The 10858-nt window shown below is 37.6% G+C and overlaps 1 protein-coding gene across 1 annotated transcript; it reads left to right on the top strand.

Moving 5' to 3' along the window:
* Positions 1-2059: 2059 nt before the first annotated feature.
* On the top strand, positions 2060-10524 carry LOC122639332 (sec1 family domain-containing protein MIP3). Its single transcript, XM_043832163.1, has 7 exons — positions 2060-2152; positions 3177-3320; positions 6399-6548; positions 7899-8435; positions 8556-10073; positions 10153-10221; positions 10368-10524. Exons 1-7 carry the CDS (start codon positions 2105-2107, stop codon positions 10494-10496), a joined length of 2595 nt encoding a protein of 864 aa, XP_043688098.1. The 5' UTR covers positions 2060-2104; the 3' UTR covers positions 10497-10524.
* The last annotated feature ends 334 nt before the right edge of the window (positions 10525-10858 follow it).

The raw sequence follows: 10858 nt of genomic DNA, 5'->3' as shown, positions 1-10858 counted from the left end.
CTTAAATGGTTAAGATTTGTGGAATTTTATTTGAAATTTGGAGGTTTGTAATTTCTCAAGACTATAAGGTGTTTTTGTAATTACGTAATACCTCAGGAGAAGTACGTGAAAATTTCTCCAAAAATATTAGAGGTGCTTCCCATGTTCTCAATCATTCATGTTCAACTCAAAGACTTTAAAATTAATGTGTATATATTAGACTTAAGCTCTCTCACTTTTACTCTCACGCTTACTCTCGAGTGTCAATTTCTCTTGGAGCATTAGTGTTGAATCGTTCTTTCTCCCATTATCACATTAGCTAGATCTTCTTCTAAGATGGCCAAATTGTATTCTTTGGCAAGAACAAACTCCAATTCCACCTTCAAGTAAGGCGTAAAGAATCGATATTGGTTAGTGAATTGGAATAATGATTTTAAGAGACGTATTGAAAAGATGCTAAGAGATTCAAGATACGTTGCAAGCCTAAAGTACAACTAATCTGTATCGATATTGACGATGACTGATATTGGTGTCGTTACTATGAACTAAATCTTTATGTGGCAGATCAATTAGGGTTCAATATATATATATATATTTTTTGGATTAAGAGTTTGTATAATAGGGGGGGGGGGATTAGGGGATGGGGATAGACCCCAAGGTGGTTTGAATTCATGATCTCTTATTTGAGGAGTTGATCTTTTGCCAACTAAGCTGACCCCTTGGGGTAATTAGGGTTCAATATTTGTGTGCAATTACATCCTATGCTATCCGATTACCTATCAATTTTGAACTCAATTAGAATCATGTGACATTGTATGGAGCTTCGTTATTGGCAATGTAGTCATGCTCTCCCTATTCAAGTGTTGGTATTGATATTCATATCGGTTCCATTCGATACTCATATGGATCAGCTGTATCGGGTTCGATTTGACTGTTTTGCCTCTCAAAATACCGATAACTTGGTTTTTTTAATCATTTTACCCTCTTCTGTACCACCGCTACGATATCGGTAATCACATCGTATCACATGAGTACATAACGCCCCAATACAATGAGCCGGTTTTAGAGGTTTTTCTAATAATTGTTTTATTGATTGTGCTATTTCTATTTTGTCCTCATCTCAAAAACCCAAATTACATATAAAATGATGGAAAAAAAATGGAAACAAAAGAATAAAAAGGTAAAAGAGTAAAACCATCCCACAATTTTCCTATTCCCCATTCGTGATCTGTGTGACTCTGTGATTCACTGATTCCCAGACCCCAATTTCTCTCTTCATCTTCTCGCGTCTCGGCAAGGATTTCTTCTTCTTTCATTCCGTCGTATTCCGTCAGCGCCATTCGTAATCGGTGAGTTCTATTATTCCTTCTTCTTTTCCTCTTCCTTTGTCTGCAGCTGCCTCTGCCGGGTGACGGACCTGGCGGTGGAATCTGCTGCTGCTGAGCGTATCAGCCGGTCCCAAATAAGCATTATCCACCGTCCCTCATCCTGCAATGTAATCATTCCCCAACATCTGACGTGCTTGGGTTTCCTGAGGAGTACCAATCAAAATTCAGCTTTAGCAGCCCTATCTGGTGTCAGTTGTCACATGGGCTACCCTGTCAATCAGATCTGCTGAAATTACCCAGAGTCTCCTATCCAAATGCAGAAAGTAATTCTGAATTCCTTAAACAGATCATTACCTGCTGCCCAAGAAACTTCTTTTTTTTGGGTTCTACTTTTGTTGATAACAACTTGCAACTGTGAATACTGAACTTGAATATTGAAATAGTCTGTTTCCAGATGCACCGGAAGGTTGCATCAAGTACTTCCTTTTGTTTAAATTTCTCTCTGCTCACAATTCTGTGTTAGATGGCAATACCAAGTCAGTTCTTCCGGTCTAAGAAAACCCCAGGACATATTATCGTGGAATGCAAGCAACATTGACTTTCCTTTATGTGATGACTTTTGGTGGATATTCGTCTGGATAGTTAGTTATTTTTCATTTAATTGATTTCGATTTTGGGGTGGGGGGAGGGGGTGGAGCTTCATTTATAAGTTTCAATTTACCTGCGGGCAGTCTGGATATTTTTGTACTTACAGATCTCTTCATTGCGTTGCAGATATTTGGTTGGCTGGCCCAAATATGGCCTTCATTGATGTCATTAAACTGTGCTTGGATTCCATTCGTCAAGTAAGCTATTTATTAAATTAAAGAGCTGTGAATATCTAATTTTCTGTATGGGATCTTTTGCTAGTTCTCAATGTTCTTTTTTTTTCACTTATGGGATTAGATTGTATCATTTCTCTCTTGTTTGGTAAATTTTAAAAATGGAACACAACAGGCCCTCTTAAAATCAATATTTTATGAACAAATAATCTCTGAGAGAGATGCTCTTTAGACAATCCAGGTCCGTCAGGAATTGGAGGTGTATTAGGATGAGTGCGGGATCCAAGGTGGAATTATATTCTGGCCCCATACGAGAGTGATCCTTCAAGGGATGAAATTATATCCCTTCCTGTTTTGGAGTATGCCATAAAAGGGGATTGTTGAATTTAATTGTGGAGTATGCCACATGGAAATTATAACCACTGCAGTTTGAATCATTGAACTGGCCTATTGAACTTATGAACCTTGATGGTGGATACATGCTGGTCATTCAGTTGATGTTTTTCCTGTTAATTTTATGTTGTAGACAACTGAGCATGAAAGCCAAATGAATCGAAAGGTCATGTTTGGTTCGGAAGAGATTGTGGAAGTTTTGAGAAGACATTCTACTTTCATTAAGTGATTTATTAGATAATTGAAATAGAGGATCTTGAGTACTATTTGAAATTCAGTGGAACTACATGGAGGGGCCATTCAACAGCTGGAAAATCCTGGGCCTGCTTATGAAAGTTAGAAGTGAAGGCAGCTGAGTTTCGAGTGAATGGGTACTCTGAGTTAGAAGGATAATAATTGGATTTGATTAATTCAACATAAAAGAATTAGGAATGATTAGAAAATTACAAAAAATGAAACCATTCAGTTTGAAAAATAAAGATCCATTAATCTAGTTTGACAAGCTTTACAAGGAGTAGACATTCTGTTTAATTTGAAATATTGGTCTTCTTTGCAACTTTCCCTTAGTTCAACTTATGATTAGTTGGATAGAGTCGCAAGCATTTCTGATGTTCCAAATGAGTTTTGTCTAAGGTTTTCTCTTGATCTTGGTTAGATGTCAGATCACATTGAAGATGCTATTCTTTACCTAGATGCTGGTTGTACTGAGGCCTTCCAATTTCTTGGAGCATTTCCTCTGTTTCTGGAACTTGGAGCCCGTGCTGTATGCAGCTTAGAGAACATGTCTGCCCTTGACATTGTAAGTAGAAGTTTTGTTACATTAATTGCTTTATGAGCTGCAAGTTTTATCTATGATTACCCTCTTGTGTATGAAGTTCCTTTTGTAATATTGCATGTGTCAAGTACATTGCGTTTTAATTTATTTTATTTTTCTGAAAGAGTGATTTGAAGATACTTTTGGTTGGATGTGTAATTTGGTTGCTTGTTGATTGAGTGCTATCGTCCTAGGGATTAATTGACCTTCCATTTCATTCTTCTCCATTTATGGATCTTTATCTCTCACTCATCCCATGTTTTTCCTATGCATAACTGCTTTTATTCGAACAAAATGAAAGAATGATACCAATACGGTTAAAGGGAAAGGATCCTCCCAAAACCAGAAGAAAAGATATGAAAACAGAAACAAATGGGAAAGAAAACTGGCTTAACATCTCACAGAAGAACACTGAACCGAAGAAATCCTTGGTTGAACCACTCCTGTCTAGCAAGATCATCTTCTGTATCGTTCTCCATTAATGAAATCCATTGGAATGGTATCTTCACTTGGGAGGCCAAATATCTTATGCATCTAACTATTTGAGCAATCTCAAAGAACGTTCATCTCCTTTGTGAATCTACCCAATTACATTCTTCGAGTTTCCATCCATTTTGATGTTATCATTCATTCAGGGCCTATGATGAAGTTCAAACCAACGCAGAAAGAGATTACCTCTGTTCTAGAAGCATCTCCTTACCCCCTTCATCTCTCTCTACTTCCGTCAACATCTTCATTTCTCACTTCTCCGTGATTCTCTAAATTCTTTCACCCTTATATTTCCTCAAGAACCCGCATTTTGACTTTATTAAGGATACCTGTTGGATCTGATTGTAACGAATCCTTCACGAATTCATAAGAAGCTCTTTCTTTACTCCGATTGATAGAGTAGCCCTTAATCATAATTTTCAGTATGAATATCCTATCAATTAGATAAAATGATCAACTTCTTTGGCCTCTGAGTATCCCTGTCAATAAATCAACAGCCTTCCTCAAATCACACTTGTTTGGCTGGTGCTGTATTATGGAGAGAATAGTCAGAGGATTTACTTTGCTTGAAAGAGAGTGTTTGGTGTGGGTTCTAGAAGTTTTAGCTTCAGCTTGCTCCTAGAGAACTAATAAACCATAATGGAGGAGGATGGTTGTCATCTTATATGGATAGTAGAAGGACGCATGACAGGTAGTCACCTAGTCGGTCATTTTACAGTACCTAGGCAATGGAGGATGATGACCCATATCAATACTCAGCCCTGAGGGATACAAGGCAAATGGATGGAAGGCAATTCTCAAAATCGTAGTTTTTAAAATCAGGCTGGAGGTTGAATTTTAAAAGACACTCGTTAGGTTTTTACTGGTTTTGAGAAAAACTGACCAAAATGCTTGAAAAAGAAACCCCTGCAAATAGGTAAAATTGAGCAGTTCCAGCTTTTTCTTGTTTGACTGCTGGTTCAACTTGGTTTGAAAACTATGCTTATATTCAGCACAGGGGACTTGGAGAATGCAAGTAAGAGGATTTTAATCATGCAAGACTGGAAACCAGCTGTTACTGACATTTATGCCCCAAAGTAGGCCAAATCCAATTGCAAGCTGACTGGAAAATGTCAAGTTTGGAACATAAGGAGAGGTGAACCAGGCATATGGAGGGATTCATTGGTTGTCATAGAGAACGAGTAGACTTCAGAATGGAACAAAGCAGCAAAGGTGATCAAGGAAGCTCTGGGATTTATTTATTATTTTTGGGCCACACTTGTGCCCTTTCATCACTACATCTGCAGCCCTCAGTTGTCTGAGAATAAAGAAGATGATTAACCTAAGAAGGGTAGTAAAACTGGATGCACACTCAACAATGATGGGCCTCGACATGTAATGACGTAATGCGATTTATCTGCACTTGAAGGAAGAGCACCCCTAGGTTGGTCTATTTGGTCTTCCTTTGAGCTTATAATGACCTTACTTTCTGAATGATTGAAATATGTATAGAAAATCTTTCTTGTTTGGCAAGAGAATGGAAAAAAAGAACACCTATGAGATTAGTTGAAAATTTTTCTTGTTTGGCAAGAGAATGAAAAAAATGAAAAGAAAACCAAGAAGACGCAGTTGTGTGAGAAAAGTGTAATTTTCTTGGTACTGATTTGGCAAGAGAAGAAAAGAAGATTCTTGTCTTTGGGGTTTGAAAATTTTAGCTTCCCACTCTTAGAAATTTTCCCTCCAAAACCATGGGATTTCTTAACTTTTCTTGCCAACAGAACACCTATGAGATTAGTGCACTTTATGAATTTTTTTTTTCTTGCTATGATTTTCTCTTTTCTTTTCTTTCATGCTCTTGACAAATAAACATAGTCTAAGTGATACCGTGCTCCTCGTGTCATTTTTTTTGTAGGCACCCTCACATGATTTTAGAGACTAGTGCTGCTTACCTTCCCGAAGCGTAGATAAGACCCAATTTCTGAATAACAAAAGTTAGAGACTTAAGAATTGTCAATGTTTTTTTTTATTATCAGGATTCCTTTCTCTTCGTATCTCATTGTGGATCTGCTGCATATGAAGAACTAGAGACTGTAGTTGCCCCTGCATCATAAAGTGTCCACACACACATTTTTGAAAATGCGAAGCTGAACCAATATAATGTCCAGCTTTTGAAATTCGGTTCAGTCAGTTAATTTGTTCTTGGCTCCACAAAAGTTGGCCTCATTTGTGTTATTTATTTTGCTTGAAAGATTTAAGTTAGAGGTTGAGGTTTGAAGTAACTCTACATGCTTCCCTGCTGTTTTCTAGCTATCTTACTATCAGATTCAATAATTTGACTTTTAGTCTTCTCCACAAACCAATCTGACAAGTGACTACCCGTATCCTTCAGTGTGATAATTTGGATATCAGTTGTGGACCCAATATTGTGATTTCTAAATGTTCTGTTCATGGTTAAAAATGTGTTTTATGTATTAATTAATTTTTTTTTGTGAGGGGTGTATATGATTAGTACATTTTTAAGACATTATCTATTTATTTTCCATTTATTTAATGCCTGTGACTCACCAGAGTAATAGTTAATTTATTTCTCTCTAGGTGATTGATTGGAACTCAAATTTCGATTCTGCAAAGAAGATGGTAGTCATCACATCGCGTCTTCTCAGTGATGCTCATCGGTATATTTTGCGTTGCCTGAGCACACATAAAACTATTCTTCATTGTGCTATATTTACATCCATCTCAGAGGTGCTTCTTCATTGCTATGTCTGAATCTAATTTTTGGTTTTGGGACTTGTTTAATCCATACTTTTAGTAGACTCACTATCTCGTCCGTGTCTTTATTGAATTAACTATTTTCATTTGAAAAAAAACCCTTTTTGTTGTCATTTTCCCTTTCTAACAATAGTTATTCAATTTATCCATTAATTAACCCCACTATAAGTGACATATTTGGAAGCTTATGGACCCAAAGAACAGTTCCTATCACCTTCAGAAACTAAGTGTTTCAAGGTTTGAACACCTCAAACAGCAAGAAGAAGAAAATCCCCCAGAGGGAACAAAAGAAGATTGCCCTGCTGAAAATGATCATGATTCTATAAATTGCAAATAGTTGATCTGTTTGTAGTCCTAAATATAATGCTTCCTTTTTCTCACCTGAAAGACCAAATGTTGAACTTGAAACTGCTGAACACTTAAATTGGGATGGGTACATCTAGACTTGTTAGAGCAGATGTCTTGCTAAATAATGTACAAAATCTTTGAAAACAAGTGGTAAAACTCTACCACAATATGATTTTAGTAGAATTGTGTTTTGTACTTTTGGGTTTGACAAGTGTTCTGGTCCTGCTTTCTTAGGGCTGCAACATGATTGGATGGAGTAAAATGGGACTACTACGTACTTGTGACTGCAAGTAGGCCCTTAACAAACACATAAGCAAAACAAATTTTCTGATGTACTTTTTTATGTATCAGTAATTCTGTTGCCTTATTTATTAAGTGTCTTAAATATTCTCATCGGTGGAAAACCACCTACAATTAAACTGCCATTTAGGTTGCATAACTAAAAATTGTTCATAAATTACATAAAGAATGTAACAACCATTGGCTTGTATTCAATAACTGCAGCCCATTTAGAAGTAATCACGTTCCCAACTCTAGCTTTCATTTATCATCCAGGAAAGTGGAGAACTGGACGAAGGGATGCATTTACCATTAATAGAAAGGGATGGTCGATCAAATAGAATGCTTGGCCATTGAATGTTTACCTTCTTTATGCCGCCATGAACATATTATTTTCTCAGTTCTGGCCATTTCTTTGCCCAAATAATCATGAATCTTAGTTAATTGGTGCTTTTTCATAATCTTTTACAAATTATTCACCAGGACAGCAGTATGCTGTATGCATATATGAACTTGTGAGGATGTTGTGTCTGATAGCTCGAGTACTGAGGACCCTATATTGGGCATTAAGTGCTGAATATGTGGCAAATAGTAGACTGTTTTATCATATATATGTAGAACGATATTTTCAAGGTTTGTATATTTGGAGCTCTTTGGCATTCGATAGTTAATCATGGTTATTTAAATCTATTTCAGACAGGTCACTCAGCATATGCTGATTCACCTCTGGGACCAGAAGCTTTTCATGAGTATGAATCCTTGCTCCTCCAAGATTACGAAGAGCATGTCAGGAAGTATGAAAGAAGGGAACATAGTTCACCTCAACATGGTGAATGGAAGCAGTCAGAAGAAGGGAGCATCAAGGAAAGAGGAGTATCAGAAGATGAGGGGTGGTCACAACTTGTTTCAAGTGAAGAGGAGATCCCCCATCCAGAAGCTAGTTTTAGTGGAAGAGATTTAGAAGAAACTAACCCAACAAGTTGTACTGATGATTTATGGAAAAAGTTAGACGTGTGTGTGCGTCATTTTCCCATGATTCTGTGTCCTTTTTCACCAAGAGTATTTGTCTTACCTTCAGAGGGAACGGTTGCTGAAGCATGCTTATCAACAGAACATGAGGACTCCCTTAGCCCTGGGTTGCCTCCCATAAGTACTGGGTTGACACCTTATGGGGATGAAACTCCTCCGGGGGCTACTCTTACGGCAGAGTTTCTTTACCATCTGGCTGCCAAGGTAGTGAGTCCTGCATCAGCAAAAGCCTAGATTTTTTTTACTTTATAAATGGATTGTGTTGCGCAGCTTGCTTTTCCTGTACCTATCCATGAACATCATTTTTTTTTTCTTAATGTGTAGATGGATGTGAAGTTGGAAATATTTTCTCTTGGTGACTTGTCAAAGAGTATTGGGAAGATTATGACAAACATGTCAAGCCTTTATGACGTTGGCCGGCGTAAACGGTCAGCTGGTCTATTGCTTGTTGATCGTACACTTGATCTCATTACTCCTTGCTGTCATGGGGACTCACTTTTTGATCGTATATTCTCATCTCTGCCCCGTAAGGAAAGAACAACATCCTCTGCACATGGGAAAGGCTCACAGATCCAAAACAAACATGTCCCTGCTAGTCTACAGCGTGCTGCTCTTGATGTACAGATACCACTGGCAAAAATACTTGGCAAAGAAGAATCTGCCACATATGGCTCTAAGCTGCCAGCTAATGTTGAAGCTTTTCTATGTGGTTGGAATTCTAGTAATTCTGCATCTCCAACTGCTGATTTGAATAACCCTAGTAGCAACATATGTAGTGAAAAATTATTACACTCTGAGATTGGACTGCTGAGTGGGTCTTTTGTCTCCACTGAGAATTATCAAGGAGTACATTACTTGGAATCCATGCTGGACAGAAGAACAAAAGAAGGGGCCTTACTGATAAAGAAGTGGCTCCAGGAAGATATGCGACAGCAGAAGTTGATCGTAGATACAAGAACACGCCCTGGTTTGTCTAAAACATCAGAGTTGCACACTATGGTTAAAGCGCTGGCTGAAAATCAGTCATCTTTAATGAAAAACCGAGGGATTATACAGTTAGCAGCAGCTGCAGAGCTTGCTTTAAGTGAACCACATGCTTCCCATTGGGATGCATTTGTAAGTGCTGAGAGGATATTGAGTGTAAGTGCTGGAGATACAAGTCAGAGTCTCTCCGCTCAAATTTGTGATCTCATCAATAAGAGTGTTTTATTGAGGTCTCAAAAGATGGAATCTTCTCAAGGCCTTCTTTCATTCCAGGACACATTACTCCTTGCAATCATTGGTTATATTTTTGCTGGTGAAAATTTCCCAACGTCTGGGTCTGATGGCCCCTTTTCATGGCAAGAGGAGCATTTGTTGAAGGAATCTATTATGGATGCAATACTTGAAAATCCCACAGCTGCAAAACTGAAATTTCTACATGGAATTGCAGAAGAGCTTGAATGCAATGTAAACAAGATGAAGCCTGAGCAGCCGAAGGAATCAACAATTGATGATTTTGATGATGACCAGTGGGGTAGCTGGGGTGATGAAGATACTGATCATAACAATGAGCAAGTGTATGGTGACATGCAACTGAAGTTGGAGTTGCGTGATAGGGTAGATAACCTTTTCAAATTATTTCACAAACTATCTGGTCTGAAAAATAGACATACAATTTTAAGAGAAGGCCCATTAGGCTTAGAAAGTAACTATGATAGTGATACTTACATGAGCAAAGGATTGCTATATAGACTGCTAACCATGGTCCTATCCAAGTTTGACATATCTGGGTTGGAATACCATTCATCTACAGTTGGACGACTTTTTAAAAGCGGGTTTGGTAGATTTGGTCTTGGACAGGTTCGTTTTCTCCACCTGTGACTTTCCTACATTTCCATTCAAATTTCAGTTTACGGAATTCTGATTCTGAGATTTGCAGGCAAAACCAAATCTTGGTGACCAAAGCGTTCTTTTGATTTTTGTTGTTGGGGGCATCAATGGTGTTGAGGTCATAATCCTTCAATTTTTTGATTTAAAATTTTCATCCATTCTCATTCAGGATTTGCTAGAAGTTCTTAACACCTGGTTTTCAAAGAAAACGAATTTCCTGATGTTCTTTGGAATTTTGACTTTTAACCTTTTCTGTGTTTCAAGGTACGAGAAGTTCAAGAGGCATTATCAGAAAGTGGGAGGCCAAATATAGAATTGATTATTGGTGGTACAGCTCTTCTCACTCCAGATAACATGCTTGATCTGCTATTGGGGTCTTCTAGCTATACATAAACCATGCTAACAGATCAGAAGAGGGGGAGGGGAAATGAATAGTAGAAATATTTCTGTTACTGTGCAGTTATCTCTTAGCATTCCATCTGATATATGCCTCAGTAATAATCATCGGCATTCAATCCTAAGCCTTTTATATTAATGTTTTAAGTTAGAAATTTTGTTTGTTATTATTTTATAATTTCTTTCTTTTCCTCCTAAATTTTTTTGGAAAAAAGTGGGTTTTAAGAGCAGGGCTGGTAATCGTCTTTCATCTACGCGATAGCTTGTACAGATTCAAGTGTAAATGAAATCAAGCAGTTGCTAGTAATAACATGCAGTTTGGTTGGTGGTTACCTCCTAATGAATAGCCTTTACATCAG

This window comes from Telopea speciosissima, chromosome 1 (assembly GCF_018873765.1).
Source record: "Telopea speciosissima isolate NSW1024214 ecotype Mountain lineage chromosome 1, Tspe_v1, whole genome shotgun sequence".
Lineage (NCBI taxonomy): Eukaryota > Viridiplantae > Streptophyta > Magnoliopsida > Proteales > Proteaceae > Telopea > Telopea speciosissima.
The sequence above is the reverse complement of the archived record's forward strand: the minus strand, read 5'-3'. Positions and strand labels throughout refer to the sequence as shown.

What these genes read in the sequence shown, in the direction of transcription:
- LOC122639332 (XM_043832163.1), top strand. Translation starts at nt 2,105, where the DNA reads ATGGCCTTCATTGATGTCATTAAACTGTGCTTGGATTCCATTCGTCAA. An exon ending in ACATGTCTGCCCTTGACATT is followed by an intron (nt 3,321 to 6,398) that starts GTAAGTAGAAGT and finishes ATTTCTCTCTAG; the next exon opens with GTGATTGATTGGAACTCAAA. An exon ending in TTTACCATCTGGCTGCCAAG is followed by an intron (nt 8,436 to 8,555) that starts GTAGTGAGTCCT and finishes CTTAATGTGTAG; the next exon opens with ATGGATGTGAAGTTGGAAAT.